This window comes from Drosophila elegans, unplaced genomic scaffold (assembly GCF_018152505.1).
Source record: "Drosophila elegans isolate 14027-0461.03 unplaced genomic scaffold, ASM1815250v1 contig_149, whole genome shotgun sequence".
Taxonomy (NCBI): Eukaryota; Metazoa; Arthropoda; class Insecta; order Diptera; family Drosophilidae; genus Drosophila; species Drosophila elegans.
In genome coordinates, this window is record NW_024545513.1 from 17,144,429 (window position 1) to 17,170,148 (window position 25,720).

Consider the following 25,720-nt stretch of genomic DNA (forward strand, 5'->3'; position numbering starts at 1 on the left):
TGCACACGACGCGCTCTGCCACTGCCTGGGAAAACCTCCGACTTGCTGCCGAGTGTGTCTGGCCCTGTTTTGTTTTTTTTTTTGTGCTGAGTGCTCTTGGTTAACCAGTGTTCAGTTGGTCAGTGAGTCAGTGGTGAGCTAGTGAATCCGATGGGCGAGCGGCAGGCAAACGTCTCTGCCCAACCACCCCCCTCACCCCCCACACCGGCTACAGCAGCCAAATTATTTATAAAGGACAGCAACTAGTTGTGCGAATGTGAGTAGGAAACGCGTGGAAAAGCGAGGAATAGCAAGGAAAATCGAGGAGGAAAACGCAGGCTGCCATAGGCGATACTTTGCTCTCTGCTGGCGTCGGCATACGAAAAACAAATACAAATCTACGAAATACATTTTACGCGCGCGTGAAGAGGACCGGAGTTACGGCGAAAAGCTTTGGGCAATCTCCGCAATTCCCAAACACACGCCCACGCGCAGCCAGAACGCTTCTCCTGCGAAATGGTGCAAACCAGTGCAGGTAATAAAACTGATCGCCCCCCTAACCCCACCCCTCAAAAAGAAAACCCAAAAATTATCTGTCTATACGCCAGGGTGTCTAAGGCTTTTTCCTCTATTTGATTTTAAGCTGCATGTTTTTCACGTAAAAAACAACCTTAACTTATTTTAAAGCGCCATTTAGTCCTCTCTAAAAAGCTAAAGTATTGCCTAATTTAATCTTAAAACAAGTAAATCAACCTGCTATTGAAAAGTGGATTGAAAACCAATTTCCAGATACGAGCAAATTAACAACTCAATTTTAAGATCTTAAATAAGTAAATTTGTATTTGTTTTTTCATGAAAAAATTATGTTATACTAATTTTTACGTGCCATAAAAATCTCTCTTTTGATTGATGTATTTTTCTTCTTGTTAATTATTTTATTCCCGCAAGCTTAACAGTCCTAAGCAAAGTATATTTATCTTGTTATTCTAAAGAATTATTTAACATTTGTAAAGTTTTTTTCAATTGGCTTGATTTCACACATTTAAGATTATACTTAAAAATGTGTATTTTCATAAAGTCACTTATATCTATATAAATAAAGCAAATACGTTTTTAGCACTGGAACGATTTTAAAATCATTTTTTGTAATTTACAAAAGTATGTGGATGTTAAATACTTCTTGTAGTTAAATAATTTTAAGCACGGGCAACGGGGCGTATGGGTAATACGCATTTAAACCCGTTGGCTGTCATTGTTATTGCTTTAACACAACGGCGTAGTTTTCATTTATTGCGAATGGTAAACAATGTTTGTTTAGCAAAGAGTACAGCGAAATTTTAATACAAATATAATGTCAATGATTCATAATTTACGACATAGTTTTGTTTGTTCAAATAATACGTATGCCAAATATTTATAGAGCGATGATACCGAATAACATTAAAAATATAGGCAAATGAATAAACATATAACATTGTTGCAAAAAGAACTTAATATTATAAATTATTTTAAATTAAATTAAGCAAATGGTTGACATTACAAATAACAGATGAGCTTTAAAACCATCTAGAGGGCATTAAGGTCCTTTTTCTTGAACGCTATTTCCCTGAAAAGCACACATAAAATCCCGAATAGTCAACGGTTAGAGTAGAGACTCTTTAAGTAAACTTATAACTTTGTTCCCTATATTTTATATTAACACACCTTAAAATTGTTGCTGCAACTACGATACACGAACACCCTGGTGAAGGATGTGCACACGTGAGCCAGAAGTCGTCCATTCCAGCAGTCGTCCATAGCCATTCATATTTCATAATTTCGCAAGAATTTCGTGACTCCGCCTGCGCGCATCGGCTAAAGCGATGAAAGCTCCATACAAATGTATATGTATATATTTCATTCAGGTGTGCAGGACGGCAGCACGATTTTGCCAAGTGGGTGATGGCCGGGTTGTGCGTGGTTTTGTGGCCATCCACAGATGGAGAATTTCTGCATTTCCCGGTAATCCTAATCCCTGCCAGTCAATGCAAAGCAACTGCTTTAACTAGGAAGGCACACACACACAGTCAAGGACACGGCATTAGCACGGTCGTTTTGTTTTATTTTCGTCCTTTTTGCACAATTTATACTTGTACGTTTGCGTTTGGGATAAGCTCCATTTTAGTGGTTGGAGTACAAGTCTTGCCTCAACAGCAAGTGCTCTTAGTTTGATTAAGACAACAGGTAAACTTGCTTAATTGCTTTCCTTATTTCATCATTTCATCATTTCAACATTTCATTTTATATTTCATTAAGCTGAACAGCTACTGTTTGGCCCTGACTTTTGGCCTTTTGGCCATGTTTCCTCTTGTGTTCACAGCATGTTAAATGATTTTGAAATAATTAGTTTAACTTTGTTTTAGTTAGGCTAGCTGTTATTTTATTAAAATTCAAGCAAGTGTCTTGTTAATAAGCTTTATGATTTATATTCAACTTTTGTAATTTTATTAAGCGTAGCGTAGCTACCTCAAACAGTTATTTTCTTTTTAGTTTTTAATACATATTCTTTTTTTAAATTATATATTTATGTTATTTGCAGTCTGTGATAACTTCTGGCATTAAGTTTTTTGCACTCATGCCTTTTAAAATGTATTGAACTAATATTGATTATTAAAATTTAAATCTAAGAAAATATCTTAAAATTGTTGATAAATTTTAGAAAATATCCTGCATCTATATTGGTTGTGTTTATCCATTTATTTTTAAAATCCGTCTATATAACGATCGCAATCGAAGGATTTAAAACATAAAAGTATAGTTGTTTTTTGTCTAGCTTTTTCCATGGCTGTTTCTAGATTTATATGGTCGGCTGTTTAATGCCTAGTGATATCGGTATCTTATGCGCCAGACGGGCATCCTGTGGCTCTGTGCTCGGTCATTATACTCTCGGGAGTCCCTGGTTAGCAGTCCGTAAGTCCAGTGCTCCGGAGTTCTGGGAATTACGTGCAGCGGGGGTTCCCCCAAGATATGAACTGGGATACGACGGGCGTAAAACTTTTATGAATGAACTCCGATTGGTCGCATCGATGTGGCAGCGAAATGCGGCCATTCGGAATGCCGTAGTAGTCAAGACGTGGGCGTGTGTTTATGTTTCGCCTGGCCGGCCTTGCCACCCCCATTTCGCCCATCCATTCCATTCCATTCCATTCACGATGACGTGGACTTGGCCGCATGGCGGTGTGATGTTGTTGATGATGATGTGGCCATCATCAATTGCTCAATTATGGTATTAGCTAAATGCCAAGAGCCATGAGCTGTAGACTGTGGACTGTGGACTGTGAGCTGTGAACTGTAAGCTGTGGGCCTCCAAGTGTTTTGACTTGGTTGACTTCTGGCTCAATGTCGGACTCAAGTTTTATGATAAATATACTTTAATCAATATACTGGTTATATAAAACTTTTTTTTTTACTAGGATTGTTATACTATTTCGTATTCAATTTGTTTGATTTGTGTCTCGTTTTGTGAAAGAGTTTTCCGTTTGACTTTTATAAATGAAAATCCAGTAGTCCTTTATATTTCTTTTATTAAAAAGTCTGCATTAAATATTATTTTAGGTTCCAGAGTTGAAATGTTTTTTTTTTAAGTTTGTCACAGTCTTCAACTAATATATTTATGTGGAAAAAAGAATAGATTTGCCATTTTGTTGAATATTCTTAACAAAAAGAAAATTGCTGATGATATGATATATTTTAAAAACAAATTACTTTTCAAAATATTTTTTAATTTTAGTAGATTATGTTTTTTTTAAGTTTCAATTGAGTTTAATTGGCTATCCTTTTTTCTCAAAGACTTTTGAACTTTTTTCCCAAGTCCATAAGAAAAGCAAAAATGCAAGTAATTAATGGTTCCATTTGCCGTTCAACAAGTGCAAATTTAGGTGATTGACATATGGGTTTTTGAAAGTCTGTCTGTTGCCTATTGGGCTGGTCCACCCCAAAGGACTTGCGACCGTGCACGCCCCGTTGACAGTAAAAGTAACAGAGGTCAAATGGAAAGTCCTGCGTGTGTGTGTGTCTGTGTGTGTGTGTGTGTGTGTGTGTGTGTGAGTGCTCGTGCGTCTGTGTGGCGCACGTGTGTGCAAAAGCACTGGCCTCAAAGTATTGCCAACTTCTCGGCGACTTTGGGGCAATGTTGGCACTAAAGGACATCCTAGTCCTAAACAAAGTTTGTCCAATTACTAATACTAACTGTTGTTTGTTGGTAGGGCTTAAAGAACTAAATTAGTAATGGTTTTGCAGTCATTTGTCATGGCTTAATTTATATACCTTTTAAATAATTATTAACACAATTTATTTGTTACAATTGCTTTAATATCCTTTTTGTGCTTAAATGTTGTTTTAGTAAATGATAAAATATGTATTAATCACAGATAATATTTAAAATTCCTCAAATTTAAAGAAGTAAAACCTTATTCTATGAATTAATTTTATTAAATATTAAATATATATCGAAAGGAGGCCTAAACAACAAATTGTAGATCTTAAAAAAGCAAAGAAACGTTGTGCAGGTTATTACGTTTTAAAATTTGTCAAATTCATACCTTATGATATGAATCCATCTTTATTATTATAACATATGTATGAAGGAAACCTAAGCAATCAGCTGTTAAATTCATAACACATCAAAAACTCTTAACAACCGCCTCTTAAATTTGCAATCCTTGAGCAGCGAATCAAGGTGAAAATCCTTGTGTGAAGGGTACATTTGGTGCCATAATGTTGGAATGCTACTTGTGGCACGTCCTTCTGTCTTTCATGACAAAGCCATCAAAGTGGGGGCTTACTGTCAGCGCCAGAGTCGTTATCCTGACGTGCGTGTGTCTGCATGCCCTGCGTCCTGTCAGTGCCATTAATATTAAAGCTCCTGCTAGGCTCCTTCAAAATTAAAAATCCACTGTCTGGTCATCATTAATTTCATGTCAGCCTGTACTTTTCAGTCCCCCCTTTTCAATAGCTCTTTTCGTGGCAAGACCCTCGCCAGATTCGCCAGTTGTCCCCTTTTTTATTCGAATTTGCCCCGAAAGTTGGTCCTAGAAAAAAAAGGGGGCGGGTGCTAAGTATGCCAAGTTCTTCAAAGAGAAGCATTCCTGAATGTCAATCAAATGCCTTGAAAAGCAATCGCATTGCTTGGCCATTCTTTTTTGGACTGATAGTTGGATGGACAGATGATGGGCATCCGATGAAAAATGTATTTTAAAAATGCCACAAATCTGAGCATACATACCATATTAACAAAAAGGTACACTCAAATAACAAAGTTTTTAAAAAAAAAAAAAGGACAGCTCATTAATTATTAATTTTTCAAACCAATCTACTAATGCAATTTAGAGCAACAAAACCTGAATAATTGCCAAAGTAATTGGGTAAAACTAATGACAAGTTGTTTCTGTGAAAGTTTTTATTATTCACATGCCATATCGATGAATTTAAAATTCTTGTCGACTTTGAGTTGGGTAGCAAAACCGTTGTTCGAGTGGAATATCTAAAAATCGATATCCACTGTGCTGCAAATGAAATATCACCGAAATTGTTGTGTACTTTTCCGGGCAGTCCGAACGATTTAGCCAGTTGAAATCAAAGGCCAAAAGTCGGGTATCGTTTTTTGTGGGTTCTGCATCTATCTATCCATCTGTGTCAACCATTTAGCAACATGACACATGCACGACCCTCTGACCTTTGTTCTACCTGCATTTGATGCGTTCGAAATGGAAAATGCGGGTAAATGGAAAATTTCTATCTTCATGGAACTCGGCCTAATTAGGCATTCCGTTATGTCCAGTGTTTGTTTGCCAGAGTTTTCCTCGTTTTCCTGTTTTTCTCGTTTTCCTGCTTGTGCGAGCACAAATTGCACAACAGCCTTTCCCCCATTTTGCATCCCCCGTTCGAGAGTCCTGCGTTCTGCGTCCTGCGTAAGCTGCTTAAATGCACATTTTGCTTTGCATAGGACTTGACTGGAAAAACGCCCACGGCGATGGGAAAAACTGCAAGTTTTTTTTCTTCTCAACTCAGCGAACAGAAGGCGAATCGGCGCAAAGTTCAGGGGTCAGTGGAGAAGGGGTGGGGCGGGGCGGGGCGGGGTTGGGGTCGGTGGCTGTTAAGCGCGTGAAACCCAGTGCATATAATTTTAATTGCATAGTCCAACAAATTGCATTTTTTCGTTGTGTGGGCGAGCAACTCTCGCGTTGAGCCTCGAGAAGCCACACAGCCTTACGGCAAAGAAGAATTCCATCGTTGGCATTTTATTAAACCGAAAAACTGAACGAATTTTACAGAGAAGAATCCCTGGATTATCCCTCTTTACTAACAATTTTCACCGCGCTAAAATCTCTTTCCAAAGAAGTGTATGCACACAAATTCTATGGGCTTCACCCATATCGGGATACTCTATTACAATTTTCACTGAAATTACAAGATGCTAGCAAATAAGCAATTTGCTTAAAAGTATAATTATATAGATTTAGAGAAATGTAATAATTATTATTATATTTGCAATATTTAACTTATTGAATACAATACTATTTTTAATAAAATTCCTCAATTTTATTTTAACTAACTTAAATTAATCAGTATTTTCTTTTAATTTAATGCAATTGAATTGAACTGTGTCAAAGAATATCATTTTCATGGTGGTTTTCATGGCTAAACTGCAGAATATCCTTTTTTTCTGACATTCTATTGAGCCAAGCAAAATATACACGCATTTCACAGAGTTCGCTTTTAATGCGGATATTAAGTTTCTTTTTATAAAAAGAAGGAAATATATGATTCTTTTCGAGTTTATGCAGTGGACTCTGTTTATTTATGAAAAGGTATTTCTTAGAATATTTTCTTTTAAATTTCTCATCTTCAATCTAATTTATATGCTTTCCATGTAGATTAATTAGTTGTTTTTTTATTGTGACAATATAACTGTATTTTGTTAAGATTGGTTGTGTTTCCAATTTTTTTTCCAAGTTTGTTATTCAGTAAATATTTGTTTACCTATATTTATTTTACAATCAACAGGCAGAAGTGTATTGTTATTGATTAAGGCAATAAAGCTTTCCTTGTTAAGTTGGAATATAGGCAAAGATACGACGCTATTAAAGAGCGTCTGAGGTCTCATATATATATTCTCGCCCCGATTCCGTTCAATTAAGGGTTTCCCCCCAAAAACTTCGATTCCCCATTCCTGGGGGAAATCGAGTCAAAGTTTTTCTTCGGTCTGGCTGCGGTCTACACAAATGCGAACAGCAACACTTAATGCAGTTTGCGTGTTGGGGCCAACATATACACAATATGTACAAAACATTAGACTGTAATTAATGTCGCAGTTTCTCCCCATGCCCACATACAAACATATAACATACATATGTACATATGTGTGTGCATGTTGATTTAGTTATCTGTTTAAGCGGGTGTTTGTTTCTACACTTTCTGCGAGATAGCAATACCCGAAAAACACAGAAAACAACCAAATGAATTGAAAGCAGAAGCAGCCAAAATGTCACGCACAAAAAAAAAAGCAATCAACACATGTATACTCAGCAAAAATGGATCATAAAATAAATATAAATATAAGAAAAGTTTTTATCAATTTTAACTAAATAAGTCGTTATAAATGGCTAAGCTTTGAAATGGCTTAAAACGAATTTAACAATTAGTACAGAAATGTTTGATGCCAAAAACATAAACATTTAGGAATTAAATAAAAACATTTTATGTTCCGTTTTTAATAAAATTGCATAAATCTAAAGTGCCGGTAATAGTAATATTCTAAAATCAAAATAAATACATTTATTTGTATGAGTGGATTGGAGACGGATTTTATTGCAGATTCAGAACTTTCTCTCTATGCCATTGTCTTTGCCTTTTGTCCAATTAAGTCTTTATCCTAATTCCATAAAAATAGTTTTCAGACGGATAAACTCACAAGTCGTTTGGTGAATGTTTCTGCACCCATGTGCCTAGATTTTGATTTTAGATAAAAAAGGTTGTACAATGAAGGTACATTCAAGCTGAAATAAATATATATATATATATATGTAGATATATCCAGAAGAAAAGGTTGTAGGAATGAAACCAATATGCCATTAAAAGCCATTTTAAAATGTTGTGTGCCCTGAAGAAGGGCTTTGAATTTGTTTGTGAAATTCAGCTAAAAAAATATATTTGCTTGCTAGATTCCCTTCAGACTTTTATCATAGTTGTTTGGTAAAACGATTTTTTTATATTATCTGTGTATTTCCTAAAGAAGTATTTGCAAAATAATGAATAAATGTAGCCAAAAAATCACACTTTAAGCCTAAAATACAAGCCGAACACTTCTTCAATTTAATTTAAGGAAAAACCATTTATGTAGCCATAACTCTTTGTAAGTGTCGCAAAAAAAAAAATCGGTTCAGGATCATAAAACCGAAATTACGCCGAAAAGCCGCATTAAACCAAAGCCATGCAACATCTATAACCGTGTCCGCATCAAAATAAATATCGAAAAGCAGGACGAACAAAATGCGGACCAGCGAACCGCAAAAGATTTTGGCCTGATGAAAATAGAAACGTTTTATTTTAAAAATGCTGCTGACTGGGAATAGCCAACCAAACGGTCGCCCCGATTTTCCACATTTTCCGCTTTTCCCCTTAATTAAGTTTTGGCCTTGGGTGTGTGTGTGTGTGTGCGTGTGCGTGTGTATGGCCCAAAATGGTTATTGAGCCTGTTTAAGCCATCAATTGCCATTTGGTGGGCCAAATGAATTTACGATTGCAGGAAGAGGACTCTCTCGCAGGACGAAGGACCTGCCATTTGCCCTTCCCCTTCCCCTTCCCTTCCCCCCTCCCCTTAGTTCCCCAGGTTGCCAGAAGTTGGGAGAAACTGAAATTGATTTTCACTGCCGCAAATTTCGCTCTTGATTGTTCTCTGGATAATTGATAAAGTTTCTTGAGGAGCTGCGGGATTCTGTTGGTCAGGAGTTTCCCTATTTTATTTGCCACGAGCTTCTAAAACGACTTTTTGCCTTTGGCTTTCTTTTGCCCAATTGATTGATTACCCATACGCTAAGTGCGCACTCGAAAGTGTAGCAATTTGAAGTAATTAAAACTGCTAGCAGATTTGAAAGAGACCCTTTTAATTTAAAAATTATTAATGATTTATAGTCAATTTATTGAAATTTCAACATGTTGATCATGTTTTAAGCTGGTTAAATTTTCTAGTTGTTTCATTGAATTTTATTATTTCCAGTTATTAATTTCCAGTTGATTCATTGATAATAGCAAAACGTTACATTTTTTTTCAAAGTAAATATATGGTTAAGTGAAAGCATAAGGTATATATTTTCCAAGTAATTCATTGAAGCATTAACAAATTGTGAGCCATGTAAACAGTTAAATGAATGTGGTAGGTAATGTACCAATTTTACTTTCTCTTTAAAGATTGCTTTTATGGCTTGCTTTCACCTCTCATTGTGTGTGTGTGTGTGTGTGTTTGTGTGTTGACCTACAGCATCTCCCGGCGGGATAGTCGCTGGCCAAGCTCATCAAGGTCATGGTGGAGGTGACCTCCCCCTACACCCCCCAGGGCCCGCCCCTCCCCCTTTCCATCACTTTGGTATTGATGATGCTTCTCCGGCTGGTCGCTAAATTCCCAATGGGTTTTCAACTTGCTCCGTGGCCAATGTCAATATCGATAGAGCCGAAGAGCAGTACAAAAAAAAAAAAAAATGTCTCACAAATATTTATTTCGAACAGTTCGTTCTTCTGGAGTGAACACTCCAGAAATTATTAATACAAATACTCAAAGTCAATGTATGAGTAAGTTTTTTATTTCCCATTCAGACACTTTGTTTATGTACATGCTCTGTGCAATTATCTGAGTATCTTGTATAATTTACTTTCGTTTGGCCTCGCCAATGGAGGCCAGGCAAACAAAAAAACAAAATAAACAAATCAGCAGAACAGCAAATAGCAAATGGCAAATAGCAAATGGCAAATAGCAGGAGTGATAAACTTTCTTCCAGCATATTTGCATTTCCCGGCTGATGAGGGGGCGAATGGAGTTATTAAAACTTATTTTCCAAGGACCCCCGTGCTGTGCGACCATTTAAATGCTAATTACTTGCAAAGAATGGAAAGCAGATGGAAAACTAACAACAAGTGTCGAATGCAAAATTCAAATTGTGCAACAAAGGGCAGCAATTAAAGTGGGGCCACCCACAACCACCCACTGCCATCCATTGGCATCCCCCTCCAAGGACACAGAATGGCGACAACGCGGTCGGCGTTCCAGACAGCCAGCACTTTGTTGTCGCCACATTTAAGGCCCCAACCCCTTGGTCACATCGAGTCCAAGTCCAAGTCCCAGTCCACCCATCCACATCCACATCCACATCCACATCCACATCCACATCCACACCCACATCGTCATCCATGGCCACATCCACATCCACATCCACATCCATCGCCAGAATAATGAACCCAGCTCAGCGGGCGGCGGGCCATTAAATTGCCAGTGGGAAGTGCATCCGGGAAACCCCAAAACCAACATCCATTTCACATTCGATTTGATAGGAAATTGATGCAGCTTTTTTACGATCCCTAATAAGGATATTCGAAATGTATTAAATATTTCATTACCTCCTTTGTTGACGAAATTGATTTTCCCTTATACAACAAATATGTAACATGTATATTTTATTATCCCTTCGATATGTGTTACGTACTCTGGAATTATTTTTTTTAACAATGCGGATGTTCTCTTATATAACAAATAGTTTCTTTTTTTTATTTATTCCAAATGTATTTCGTATTCTTGGCGTCCTTTTTTTTTGGATGAAAACGATTTTTCTTTATACAACAAATATGTTTTATTTTTTGCCAAACTTTGTTCTCAATTATTTATTAAGCTGACTTTAATTTTATAGATCTTCCAATTTTGTATATTAATAACCAAAAAGAATAGCTTTTAATTGCTCTAAATATTTCTATTGTCGTTTTAAAGCCTTATCTGTACAATCCAATTTATTTTTATTTTTTAAACTTTTTACAGTTTTATATTATTTATTTATTGTTCGCCAACGGGTATTTAAAAAATCCTGATCTAGCTAATTTATTGTCGTTAAATCAAATTATATTAATAATTATTAACAAGAATTTATAATTAAATGGAAATATTTGATATGATATATTTTTTTGAATTATTTGGGTGAAATAATATTTAAAGCATATGACAGTTAAACCCTAAAATTATAACCTTTAGAATCTCTCGTTAAATATGTAGATTCCATCTCGGGATCATAAATTCCGTTTATTTATGGTCTTGCATTGGCTAGTTTTATTACCTGTCCATCGATTTGCCATTCCATCTGCATATATTTCCATTTCGAACCAAGTCCCTCAACCATCATTCATCATTCGTCATCCCGGTGGATCTGTGAGTGTATCCGTATCTGTACTTGTATCTGGCCAACTGGCAAACGGGCAAACTGGTCAACCCACGGATATGCCTAGCTGTCGCTCCAAATGGAAAACAATTAATGAAAATGAAATTATACGTGGCCGGAGGCCATCGTGAGTTTTGAGTGCAAATGCCATTAGCATTTTGGATTGGGGAAGATAGATAGTGTTCGTGGGGGGACAGAGAACACATGTTGGACATATTGGATTTCAGACGGCAGGACTTCAGTATACAGGACATACGGAACGTACAGGATATGGTGCAGAGGGAACAATGTTTACTGGGCGTCGTCGCTGTGATTTCGTTTTAACACCCGGCGGGGTTTACTTTTCATGCGAACTGTAATGGCAGTGGTTTGTCAAACAGAACTTTTTATATATTCATTAAATTACTCAAATTACTCGTGGCGTTCGAATACATTAATATTCAAATACATTAATTTTCAACTGAATTCCCAGACATGAACCAGTGTTCAAAGTAAATCGCAATACATTTATTTACTATAAGTCACCGATGACCTTTATAAATATAGATAAGATTAGTTTTATCAGTGCGATTTTATGTCTATCTACGTTGTTATGATAAAAATGATTACCTTTTTGCGACACATTTTAGACATTGATAAATTACTTAACATTTATATTCAAAAATTACTTTATAAAAAATGTTCATTTTGGTCAAGTCGTTTTGTTCAAATATTTTGTTATTGAAAAACAATTTTACATTGGTATTTATATTTAAAGTAATTAATAAAGGGAAGTAAGCTATAATGAATGACTATTTTTAACTAACTCACAGCTAATATACATATTTCTAAATATTTCATACTTCTTAATCAATTAATTTTTTAAAGAAATTGCAGGATTGTTGCTGATTTCTAAGCTTAGTTTTAATTAGTGTGTCTTAAAAATAAACTACTGACAGTATTATATAGTGTTTAAGTATGATTCTATACAAAAGAGTTAAAAAGTTAAGTTAAGTTATGTTTTACTTTGATACTTTCGTGGTATTATTATAATTCTCATCTTATTAAGAAATTGTTTTTACGCAATGGCTTTAAATTCATGTATCAATAGTTTTTTTTTGGGTGTATAATAATATATTTCATATTTTGTACAGATGGCTCCGATTACAAGGAGCGGCTGATAGCCAGCGTAAAGAAGGAGGTCAAGCAGCTGATGGAGGAGGCGGTGACCAAGAAGTTCGTCCACGAGGAGAGCAGCTCGGTGACCTCGCTCTGCGGCGCCGTGGAGGCCTGTCTCAGTCAGGGACTTCGCCGGCGGGCCTTGGGGTTGTTCAAGACCTCCTCGACGACGGCGCTGCTGCACAAGATCGCCAAGAGTTGCCCGGAGGCGGAGCACATCAGCAAGCTGGTGCAGGAGATCGAGGCCAGTGATCCCAGCAAGCGGTCCTCCAGCAGCAGCGACAGCTTCCAGCGGCCGCCGATGCTCAAGAAGAGTAGCAGCAACTCGATGTCCGCCGGCACCTGTGTGGCGGCCACCTCGTCCTCCGCCTCCGCCTCCATCAGCGTCAGTGCCAGCACCTCCAGCATGTCCCTGGCCAGCATGAAGTGAGTTTTTTTTTTAATATTCAAATATTCAAATATTTAATTTTTGAAATTTTTAAATTGTAAATTCAAACTTCTTTTTTTTATTATACAAATTAATTGTTAGAGTTTCTTATTTGTAGATTTTATTATAAAACTTTAAATAAAATTAATTTCAGTTTTTTTTAATATTGAAATATTTAATTTTTAAATTGTAAATTGAAACTTGTTTTTTTTTTAATGTAAAAATTAATTTTTAGAGTTCCTTATTTGTAGATTTTATTATAAAACTTTAAATAGAATTAATTTCAATTAATATTCCATGAATTTTTGTATTTAATTCTGGCATTAAGTTTTTTGATTTTTTATTAACACATATGAACGGACATTTTTAAAAAAAAAACTTATTTTTAGTCATTTCAAAATGTTACAAAAAAAACAGGATTTAATTTTTCCTATAGTTTTTGTGGGATATAAATAAGAAATTAAATTCTTAAGGCAGCTGCAGTAACAATAATATTTTTAGCACTAAGACTGCCAGTTAAATAAATAAATGTTTAATACTAAAAATGTAAAATGCATTTCAAAAATCAACCTAAAATATATTTAATTCTATGCAATTAAATTAAAATTGATTAATTCTTTTGTTTTAATGGTATGTTTACTTGTACTCCTTAGATATTTGTGGATTCGATTGGCTCTCTACGAGAAGCGACTCACCAAAATCATCGAGTATCTGGTGAGCAATGCCAGCAGCTTCTACGACCGCGACTCGCTGGTGGCCGATCCGGATTATGGATCCATCCTGAGCTCCCTGCTGGTGGGTCCTTGTGCCCTGGAGTTCACACGGGCCAAGACAGCCGATCACTATTGGACCGATCCGCATGCAGATGAACTTGTGAGTGGGATTTTTTATTTAACTGTTCATACTAAAAGGATTTAACTACATTTAAAATATTTTTAATTTAATTTAATATGATATTTAGCAAAATATATTTTACATTTCCAGCGTAAGAATAGAATAAATCTAAACAAACTAAAACAAAATTCGGTTTTACTATCAAAAAAACCTGATCAAGACTTATAATGTCATGCCACATTGAAAATATCATCAAATATTCAATAGAGCTGAAAAATTTCCTTTTTTCACAAATTTGGTGCAAAAAGCCCTGACTGTAACCCCAATTTTCGAAAAACCTTGATGCTTACTTTCTCTGACTGATTGGAAACTATAACCTTAACGTGACATTCAGAAATTAAACCTTAATGCTACGAATTTTGTTGAGATTAAATGAGAATTCAAATTTTTTTTTTTCCTTGAAAACAGGTGCATTGATTGATTGTTTAAGTGTATTTCAACTTTCTCTGGCAGTTTACTTAACCAAAACCTTAACATGACACTGAGAAATCGGGCACAATGACATAAAATATTTTGGTTATTATTTGTGTATTAAAACATTTATGTAATTATTTCTGGAAATCAGGTTCATTGATTGATTGTTTATTTGTGTTTTCGAAAAGTTGGAATGTATGATAACCAGAACCTTCACAAATCATGCCTAAATGACATAAACTATTTTGGTGTTAAATGTGTATTAAGTTTTTGAGTGTTGTACCCTTACAAAACAGGTGCAACGCCATCGGATAAGCTCGTGCCGTCGCTCCTCGTCGACCTGCTCCCGTCCGGCGATCATCAACTTCAAGCGGAGCCTGAACACCAGCACCGACGAGGCGAGCAGTGGGTCCTTCAAGTCGATAGCCTCGGCCAGCGTGGCCAAGGATTACGTGGAGTCGCTGCACCAGAACGCCAAGGCCACGCTGCTCTACGGGAAGAACAATGTGCAGGTGCTGCCCAAGGATGTGGCCGAACCGATGCCCGGCTATCTCAGTCTGCACCAGCACATCCAGACGCTGACCATTAAGTGGACCCCAAATCAGCTGATGAACGGCTACAACGAGACGGAGGAGGCGGAGGACATCGACAAGGATGCCTTCTGGGCGTACGCGCTGAACATCAACGTGGACGAGATCGTCTATGTGCATTGCCACCAGAGTCGCGGCGAGGACAGTGGCGGCACCGTCATCCTGGTGGGTCAGGACGGTGTCCAGCGGCCGCCGATCCACTTTCCCGAGGGCGGTCACATGCAGCAGTTTCTCAGCTGCCTGGAAACGGGTCTCCTGCCGCACGGCCAACTGGATCCGCCGCTCTGGTCGCAGCGAGGCATCGGCAAGATGTTCCTCTGGCCCCGCAGCATGCGACGTCGCATCCTGCCGTCGGTCATGGAGTCCGTGGACGAGACGCCCATCGACTACGTCTTCCGCATCGTCAGCAAAAGTCGCCACGAGGAGTTCGGTGAGTGGGCGAAATGCAAACTGAAAATCATTAAGCGGAAATAATATTTATTTCTGTTTCACGTTCATTCAAAAATCATGCACTTGTAGCAGCCACAAAATCAATTGACCCATACCAATTAGTTGTTATTTCAATAATTTTGCTATTAATTTTCGATTTGTTTGCTTTGTAAATTAAAATTCTAAAGGTTGATAAAAAGAAATGACTTAACAAGTTTCTTAAATCAAAATCAGTAAGTAAATACATTAGAGTAATTCAGTTAATTAATTAATTAGTTCGTTGCTTTAAACTATTAATACGCTTCATTTATGCACTTCAAAAAATAAAGTTCATGTCGATGGTAAACTATGAAACCATAGATCTGCAATTAGAATACACTTTTTGTACAGTACACTAGTATTCCTATGACTTAGGTAATTCAAACAAATAGATTCAGAATATAATATTTAAAACTCTTCAGTGCTTTTTAGTATACTTATTTTTTAAATATCTATTAAAATAGATTATTTTTCCTAATTTGGATTGATTAAAATTCTTACAAAAACGAAACAAGTAAGAGTTAACAATAAGTTGTTTTTATGTGTCTTATTGCTACATATATAATGTTATTATGAATTGTTTGTGTTCTAAAAAATCGCGATAAAACCATTAAATTGTTATCAGTAAGTTTACTATTTTACAATAATTATATATAACGCTGCCCTAACTAAGTTCTTAAAAAATTTGCGATACAAAATGTGACTTTCAGATTTTGTGCCAAAAATTTTCAATAAGATTGCTTTAACAGTCATATCCTTGAAATTGTATACTCATATTTAAGACATGAGTATTTGTTTAACCTTGCCAAATTGTGATTCCCCCTTGCAGCTGCCACCCACTCGATCCTGGACTTTGTGCGGAGCACTCCGCGTCGGGCACAGCTGAGCAGCTGCTCCACAACGGGCAGCAGCGACTGCTCCAACAAGAGCCTCTCCATCGACCAGTTCCCGCTGGAGTCGCCGCTGCTCCTCCACCAGCAGCAGCAGCAGCAGCTGCTCCAGGCGCAGAGCACCAGCATTGAGATGGTCTGCTCCACGATGCGCAGGCAGATCATCTCGAGGGCCTTCTACGGCTGGCTGGCCTACTGCCGCCACCTCTCCACGGTGCGCACCCACTTGTCCGGCCTGGTCCACGGCCGAATTACGCCGGAAAGTGAGTTGACAATACCCAACAATGCCATATATTAATCATACTTAAATTTATACTCATTTTTTCTGCCTATATTTATAATATTTTTATTTGTTTTTTTTTGAGACCTTGAGTCGGTCAAAACCTATCACTACATAACATATTAAATAATCAAGTCACTAAAAATAAAAAAATATATTATTTTTAGCTATAAAATATTTTGTACATATTTATAATAGTTTCAAAATGTGACCACATAAATTTTGTTTAAATTCTTACGATATGTTAAAGTGGTTTCCATTTTGATAGCTCATTACATTGGTTAAATTGAAATTCAAAATATTTTGTAGGTAATTGCCGTAAAATGACAAATTATTACAAATTTTAAAGCTAACCAACATTTTTGTAATCTATTTTTTATATTGACCACATCTTTTCATTCAAATAATTTATTGTTTTTAGTTAAGGGTTTCATTTCTAAGCTTAAATTGATTCCAATAATGTTGACCCTCATTATGTATATTTAAAATTTAATGTTTTTTAATGTTAAAGGAACAACATTAACTTAACACATTTTCGTAAGTCGTAAGTTAACTAAAGAATTTCGATTTTTTTGTTGAATTAAAATGTATTTTAGAAACCGTAAGAAATACATTTATTTTAAGTATTAAGTAAATTGTTTATTTGTTTAATTGTTCAACTGAAGCGCAATTTCCCCATTTTCTCTTTCAGTGAAAGCGGATGAGGAGGGTCTGACCAAGGAGCGCTGGCAGCTCCTGAACGTGGATGGAGTCCTGGAGAATGCGACGGAGTTCTACCGCCTGGTCTACTTCGGTGGCGTGCAGCCAGAGCTGCGGCAGGAGGTGTGGCCCTATCTGCTGGGCCACTATGCCTTCGGCTCCACCGCGGAGGATCGCCGGAAGCAGGACGAGACGTGCAAGCACTACTACGAGACGACGATGAGCGAGTGGCTGGCGGTGGACGCCATTGTGCAGCAGCGGGAGAAGGAAAAGACCGCCCGGGCGGTGGCCAAGTTGAGTTCCGGCAGCAATTCCGGCAACGAACGGACCGTGCGGGCAGCCGATCTCGAGGCGGGCGGCGAACTGGAGAACGAGGTGTTCGAGGACATCTCCGATATATCGGATCCCGGTGATCTGGAGTTCGATGAGCAGCAGCAGCAGCAGCAGTTGCAGCAACAGCAGGTGGTATGCCAATCGAGTGGCAATCACCTGAGTGTCAAGCCCATTCCCAGGGCAATGAAGACCAGCACGGATTCGGGGCATGTCGACGAAGGCGATAACTTCAATGAGCTGGACGAGCAGGAGGAGGATGAGGAGGATGAAAAGAAGTTGGAGGGTGGCAAGCCCAAGGAGGAGCAGGAGGAGCAGCAGGAGGATCAGCTAAATCCAGAGCCGACCAGCTCGACCTCCACAGCCTCCTCGTACGAGACAGTGGGTCCGGGTGGCACCCGCGACACCCGCAGTGTCCTCAGTCCGGAGTATCTGAGTGCCGACGATCTGCAGCTGCCGGAGGATGAGGATGCAGTGAAGCAGCCACCGCCACCGCCACCGCTGGCACAGCAACAAACGGCGGCTGTCATCATCACCAAGGCATCCGTGGACATAACCCATTGGGAGCGGAGTCCCAAGGCCGAAGAGGGCGGCCAAATGTCACCCGTGGAGGAGCAGGTTGGCGAATCCGGCGGTGCAGCTGCCGTTAATCTCGATGCCCTGCAGCAGCCCAAGTCCGCCTGCGCCTCGCCAGCCAGCTCCAATGGTGGGGTCTATAGTGTGAGTAGTTGGCCAGCAATTTGATGGCATTATCTCTACCTCATTTAAGACAAGGTTCATTCAAATCTTGCTAGTTTCCACTTAAAAGATGTTCAATTGGGCGTATACGTAACGTGATTGTTTTCGAACATTACTTTAATTATTCTTATCGTTTTATCGTTTGAATAGTAAAATTTACTTAAAGACATTTTAACAAGAATTATTTACAATAAAAATAGTCGGAGTTTGCACTCCAAAAGGTTTTCACCTAGGCGTATACGTAATGTGTTTGTTTTGAAACACTTTTAGATATACTTTAATTATGTTTTATGTGATCCTTCAAATTAGTCAACAATGATTAGTTGAAATATAAATTAGAATTTCCTATCAAAAGAGTTGTTTAAATGGGCGTATACGTAATATAATTGTTTTAAATTATTTTTGGAAATGCTTTAATTAACCATTTCATTATTTTTATGAGCGTATAAATAATTTAATATGATTGTTTTAAATCATTTATAAAAAATTCTTGATAATCCGTCCCTTGATTTAATTTATTTAAAATAATTTAGCAATAGTTAAATTTAGCGTATACGTAATATTTACCTTGTAATGACCTTCAAGACATTTAAAGCATCTATTTTAGTTCACTCTTATTTGCCATTGTAATATCCTCATTTCAAACCTCCCTCTTGCAGAGCGAACTGCTGGAACAGTTTGGCCTCAATCTGCACCGGATCGAGAAGGATGTGCAGCGGTGCGACAGGAACTACTGGTACTTCGTCAACGAGAACCTGGACAAGCTGCGCAACGTGATCTCCACGTACGTGTGGGAGCACCTGGACGTGGGCTACATGCAGGGCATGTGCGACCTGGTGGCTCCGCTCCTGGTCATCTTCGACGACGAGTCGCTCAGCTACAGCTGCTTCTGCAAGCTCATGGAGCGCATGATCGAGAACTTCCCCAGCGGCGGGGCCATGGACATGCACTTTGCGAACATGCGGTGGGTATAATATCATAACTAGCTATATAATTCGGTTGAACTAATGACTGGTGCCATACAGATCCCTCATACAGATCCTCGACTCGGAGATGTACGACCTGATGGACTCGAATGGCGACTACACGCACTTCTACTTCTGCTACCGCTGGTTCCTGCTCGACTTCAAGAGGGAGCTCGTCTACGACGACGTCTTCGCCACCTGGGAGGTGATCTGGGCGGCCAAGCACATCGCCTCCGGCCACTTCGTCCTCTTTTTGGCCCTGGCCCTGCTGGAGACCTACCGCGACATCATCCTGTCCAACAGCATGGACTTCACCGATGTCATCAAGTTCTTCAATGGTGACTTAATGATTAAACATCTCTTGCATATTAAATATATAATATTTAATAAAATATACTTTTCAGAAATGGCCGAACGTCACAATGCCCAATCGGTGCTGCAGTTGGCCCGGAGTCTGGTCCTCCAACTGCAGATGATCATCGAGAACAAGTAGTGTAATGACCGTATTGATTGCACCATTGTAGATCGTAGTTCAGTCGAAATTTCGTTTGCCAAGTATTAACCAAAGAAGCCCAATAAGATCGCAAATGCGAAAATGCGAATGATTAACAAACCAACAATAAGTACGTGTCGATCGATGTCGTCGCTATAAAGTATTTAACCTAGATTTGTATTGTATGAAGCCCAAAAAAAAACACTAACTGAACCTGTAACCTGTAATCCTAAAATTGGTAAATGTATTTTAATGTCTACGTAAGTTCTTCCTAAACTCTTCGCGCATATCCCCAGAAATAAAGGAAACCAGAAAACAGGGGCAGCTAATGCAAATGCAAATGCAAAAGACTCTGAACAAAAGAATGACATCATATATTATATATGAAATCCGTATACAACTGTATAGACATCTGTTATTCACACTTTGCACTCGAACGATTTGTTTTCAGTGTGCTTTACCTACAGAGAACACATATTATATATAAAGAGAATCGGGAGAGGGCAACGTAATTAGCACGTTATATCAAAATGCAAAACAAATTATCAATATATATATATATATACACGAATAGTGCGTTTTTCTCAGTTATTTCAAATCAACTATCATTATTTATTTTAAGTAAGTTTAAAAAATTAAAGATCTTTGATCGGGGACAACTGTATTAGTAAATCGCACTTTGAAAATATTAATAAGTACAGAAAAGTACACACAACAAATAGCTAATCGAGAGAATATTAAACAATAAGTTCCGGTCCAAAGAAAAACCCAACTTCCAACTAAACCAAACCAAAGGCAACTAAACTCTGTACCAGCGAAATGTATCCAATTGTGTGTAACAATCAAGTCAACAATAAGTCGAGTACCCTTAAATAACCATATATACACGGCATATATGGTCGGATCTTGTGTGTCTATTATCTATATAAGCTGCCAGGCCAAACCGAGTTCCATTTTCATTTAATTGTATATTATTTTTATATACATATATTTACAAAGCAAAGTCATTGCATACGTACATATATCTATTTTTCCCCACTGTGTGATCTCTCTCTCTACACCGAGTATAAATGTTGTGGATTACTATATCTTTATACCTTAATTATACTCTTTGTAAATGTACCTTTCCCCGGACAAACAAGAGGTAGACGATACCTCGGCTCCACTTTATCTCAATTACAAATACAAAAAAAAATATATATATATATACACCCCCACACAATATAAATATGAATATATATATATATATATATATATATATATATATATATAGTATAAATGTATACAAGTACAAAGCAAATGATGTCGGTATATTCGAAATGGAATCAATAAATAACACATATACGATATATACCTAATCAAAACTAAAGTTTTTTTGGCGGATGGGTAAAGATATCATCGAAAGTACGATAAATCCCGATCCATCAGCTGATCGCTACGCAAAACCAGTTGCCATTGAATTTGAGGTAAACAATATTTTCTTATCTGGCGATAAGACGGACCTTATTCTAAGTTTCTATTCCTGGCCACTCGATGTTGCCAATGGCCCACAACTGGATTGATTATTTGGCAGATTGGCAAGGGGATGAATGAAACGTAGTTACACTGAGCGAAAAAAATAATAATAATGCAACATTTTTAATAGGTATGTATCTCGAAAATCGAAATCCAAATGGCCAAGTTATGGGCTCAAAACATCGCAAATTTCGAACCAGCTGACATAAAAATGGGTTTAAGAATAACATAACATAATTTAATAACATATTGTATTACAGATTATTGGGAACTTAAGATCGAAAACTTGGGAATTACATAAAAATAGGTCTTAAAAAATATAGATGTATGTCACTTTGAAATCATAAACCAATTGAGTTAATTGAATTAATCTAATTCCGGTTGTAAGTAACCGTTCTTAAAGTCAATCAAAACTTGGAAATACTTAAAAATTATTAATTTTATTCCACTAAAAAAATTTTCATAGTTACCGTTAATGATGGTGATTTAAAATTTTGCCAAGTGTAGCCGGTTTGAAGAGGGAATTCCGCCTTATCTCGAGAGCCAATTTGCCTTGCGCTTATTTCCTTTCATATTTTTTCTTGTCGCTTGACTCGTAGTCGCATTCGAATTTTCTGCCAGATCGGAGAGCATCCAAAAATTGAGGCTATATACCTAAGTCAAAGCAGCTGCATTAAACTCATTCGCTGACTTGATTCGGAGGAGTTACGATCTCGCCATGTCAGTGTCGTTTTTGGCAAGTTTGCTGGGTCTCAGCAATGACGAGGATCAGCTGCAGTTAGCCTTCGAGGAGGTCCAAAGTTCCAGAGGTTGGTGGAATAGTTCAAAAACCATTTTGGTGATATTTTCAGAAAGTGAATAGTTCAGATTTTTACTTAAATTAACGTCAGCATCAGTCCATAGTAGAAAAAGTTCGAAAATTATCTTATAAAAAAGGATTAATATAATATTAATTAATTAATATTAAGGAGCAGATCCATATAAAATAAATTTAAATGGAAACAACCCAATTAATATTTAAATGATAAAATTTCCAATGATAATTACAAAAATATTTTCTTACTTTGATCAACATTACTGTGAAAATTAAAAAAATATATATAATATATAAATTTGACTAATGCTTGATTTTTTAGAAAAAATTTAAATTCTTGTGGCTAAAGTATCTTAAAATCGGCATTTAAATCATGGTTTGTAGTTTTGTTTTAAATTTTGTTCATTTTTATGATGTAACCCCTTTCTAAATTTTCAAAAAAATGGCTTTGCAGAAAACTGACTAAACACCTCCAGTTTTAATTCCATAACTTTTCTTACAAACACCCGATTTCGAAGTGGTATATCTTTAAAGTCTTGTGGCTAAAGTATCTAAAAATCTGCATTTAAATCTTGGTTTGTAGTTTCGTTTTAAATTTTGGTCACTTTTTTTATGTAACCCCTTTCTAAATTTTCAAAAAAATGGCTTTGCAGAAATCTGACTAAACACCTCCAGTTTTAATTCCATAACTTTTCTTTCAGACATTCGATTTGGATGTGGTATATCTTTAAAGTCTTGTGGCTAAAGTATCTAAAAATCTGCATTTAAATCTTGGTTTTTAGTTTCGTTTTAAATTTTGGTCATTTTTATGGTGAGGTTATACCATAATTTTTTTTTTTAAATTTCCGAAAAATGACTTTGCGGTAAAGTAACCACAAACCTGCAGTTTCAAGTCGATAACTTTGCTAACAGTTTGCTGAGTTTCGAAAATTAAGCATTGAAATTTTGGTTATTTAGAGTTGATTTGTTCTTGTTTGTATAGTGTAAAAATTCCGAAAATTGCTTTGCAGAAAAGTCACCAAAAACAAAGTGACATAAAGGCAAATAAAGCACAGATGCATATTAAATAAATATAAATTAAATAAAATAATATGTGAAAAAAATTTTAACTTAGAACACTGGCTTTTGGTAATTACTAAAATAATACTTTTTAAATAATACCGAAAATTTAAAAACAAGATCAAAATGTTTTAAGCTTTCGTATGCGTGATTTTAGTACTAAAATACCCATCACTACTGAACTAAAAGCTTTTTGTTGATAAAATACGCAACGTAAAGCTCGCTCTCGCCGTATTTCTCTGTGTTATATATATATATATATATATTTCTTGCTCAGCCAGCTGATTTTGATTTCGATTCCGATCTGAGTCGGAGCTCAATGGTTATGGTTGTGGTTTAGCCTCAGTCGCCCACTGACTGTGTTTTTGGTGAGTTCTTTGGGCATTGAACATTTGATTCACAGTAGTGGCTGTACGCGTTCTTGGGTTGAGGGTCGATGATGATCTTTGGACCTGTGCCTACCTGTTTGTTTATTAATGCAATTGTATGATATTTCTCAATTGCAGTTCCCCTTAGACAAACAACAAACCTGAGGATGTCGTCTCCCATTCGCTACTACTATGACCTGATGTCACAGCCCTCGAGGGCATTGTTCATTATCTTCCGGCTGAGTAACATGCCCTTCGAAGACTGCGTGGTGGCTCTGCGAAATGGTAAGGGTATTCCCGTGGGTCAGGGTGGCTCCATCTATGGGTCACACCCGAAAAAGTGTGACTTTTATGTTTAAATTTTTTTATCTTCGTTTTATATTTTAATATCAAGTTTTTCATAATTTTTCATACCAAAATGTATAGGCACTAGTATGATAATTTAAAAATTAAAAACATTAAATTTACCTTATTAGAAAGATTAAATATACATAGACAATTATAATAGGACATTTTAAAAAAATATTAGTAAAAAACGTATACTATTAAAATAATTAAATCATCATTTCAATCGTTTATCCAATTTATACACATAATTTACATAATTCATTATTTTATTGAAAATAAATATCTTAAATCTTACTACAAATACCCGAAATGATTGCTAATATTTTTAAGAGTAGCTGGAAAACAACAGAGATTATTATTTTATGATTAAAAACAAAGTTAAAAAGTCGTCATAGTTTTGAAAACCTTTGGTGTTTGTCGAAAAATATGGAGGCACCCAGGCATGCTATAAACGTTACAATCTTATCTTAATCACGGTCTTTGCACCCAAAGGCGATCACTTGACCGAAGACTTCAAGCAGCAGATAAACCGCTTCCAGCGCGTGCCCTGCATCCACGACAATGGGTACAAGCTGGCCGAGAGTGTAGCCATCCTGCGCTATTTGAGCGCCAAGGGCAAGATCCCCGAGCAACTGTATCCCAAGTACTTTGTGGACCAGAGTCGCGTGGACGAGTTCCTCGAGTGGCAGCACATGACCCTGCGCCTCACCTGCGCCATGTACTTCCGCACCGTGTGGCTGGAGCCGCTCCTGACCGGACGCACTCCATCGGAGGCCAAGATCGAGTCGTTCCGCATGCACATGGAGCGCAATCTCGACGTGGTCGAGGAGGTCTGGCTGGAGGGCAAGGAATTCCTCACCGGACCAACTCTCACCGTGGCGGACATCTTTGCAGCCTGCGAAATTGAACAGACTCGTGAGTACAGAATTCTCTTTGATAAATATTTTAGTAGGTTATATATTTAACAGGCACATTTTTAAATAAAAATCTGGCTTTATCTATACAGTTTTTTTTTTAATTTCTTTATAACAAACCTATCTATCTAAATCTATTTAACTTTAGACTTCAAATTCTAATAAACCTTAAATAAAGAAGAAAGTAAGTCGTTTAGAATGATATTTTATATGAAATATTCATACAAATAAATCCACTGTCTAATGGTTTAGTTTTAAACTTTTAATAACCTAAATTAAATAATAAACTTAATTATTATGATGATTTATAACTAAAATTCCACCATTTTGGCATTTATAAAACTTTCATATAAAAAATGGTGAAGTTTAATTTTATTATTTCGAAAGTCTGGAATATATGAAAAATAGCTGTAAAAAATAGTCTGTTTTTTGACATTTATTTCGAATAAACCTTAAATATATGTGAAAGTTCAGCCGGATGAACCCTAAAAGAGTCTGTAAATAAAGTCCACTTACTAATGGTCTAATTTTATACGGTTTTTCTTTCGAATAAACCCTAATATGTAAGAAAGTTAAGTGAAAATGTCCTATAACAAATAGTTTTTATATTATCATTAATTAATTTTTCTAAAAAAATATACCTTTATTTACACTCCTTTTTGTGTTGTTATTTCGATTTCAGGCATGGCCGACTACGATGTGAGGATCAAGTACCCCAAGATTCGAGCCTGGCTGAAGAGAGTGCGCCAAAGTTGCAATCCGTACTACGATGTGGCCCACGAGTTCGTCTACAAGATCTCGGGAACGGGTCCACAGGCCAAGCTCTAAAGTCCATTATTCATGGGGCCATTTTGTACATAGATCATTATCATTTTTGGGGATATACAAGTAGATAAGTTAAATAAACACGAAATACACAAAGAA

At 36.9% G+C, this 25,720-nt stretch overlaps 2 protein-coding genes across 3 annotated transcripts; both read left to right on the top strand.

The window, feature by feature from the left end:
* On the top strand, nt 1-20,987 carry LOC108144872 (small G protein signaling modulator 2). Its single transcript, XM_017270028.2, has 9 exons — nt 1-514; nt 12,566-13,016; nt 13,671-13,890; nt 14,622-15,345; nt 16,213-16,536; nt 17,245-18,302; nt 18,980-19,284; nt 19,346-19,623; nt 19,690-20,987. Exons 1-9 carry the CDS (start codon nt 496-498, stop codon nt 19,776-19,778), a joined length of 3,468 nt encoding a protein of 1,155 aa, XP_017125517.1. The 5' UTR covers nt 1-495; the 3' UTR covers nt 19,779-20,987.
* Nucleotides 20,988-21,918: 931 nt separating this feature from the next.
* Nucleotides 21,919-25,720, top strand: LOC108144144 (glutathione S-transferase theta-1). 2 transcript variants are annotated; one of them, XM_017268791.2, is made up of 4 exons: nt 21,919-22,102; nt 23,673-23,819; nt 24,375-24,797; nt 25,479-25,720. In XM_017268791.2, the coding sequence occupies exons 1-4, from the start codon at nt 22,012-22,014 to the stop codon at nt 25,622-25,624; spliced, it is 807 nt and encodes a 268-aa protein (XP_017124280.1). In that variant the 5' UTR covers nt 21,919-22,011; the 3' UTR covers nt 25,625-25,720. The 2 variants fall into 2 exon arrangements, with proteins under 2 accessions (XP_017124280.1, XP_017124286.1); XM_017268797.2 differs by lacking the exon at nt 21,919-22,102 and adding an exon at nt 23,434-23,534.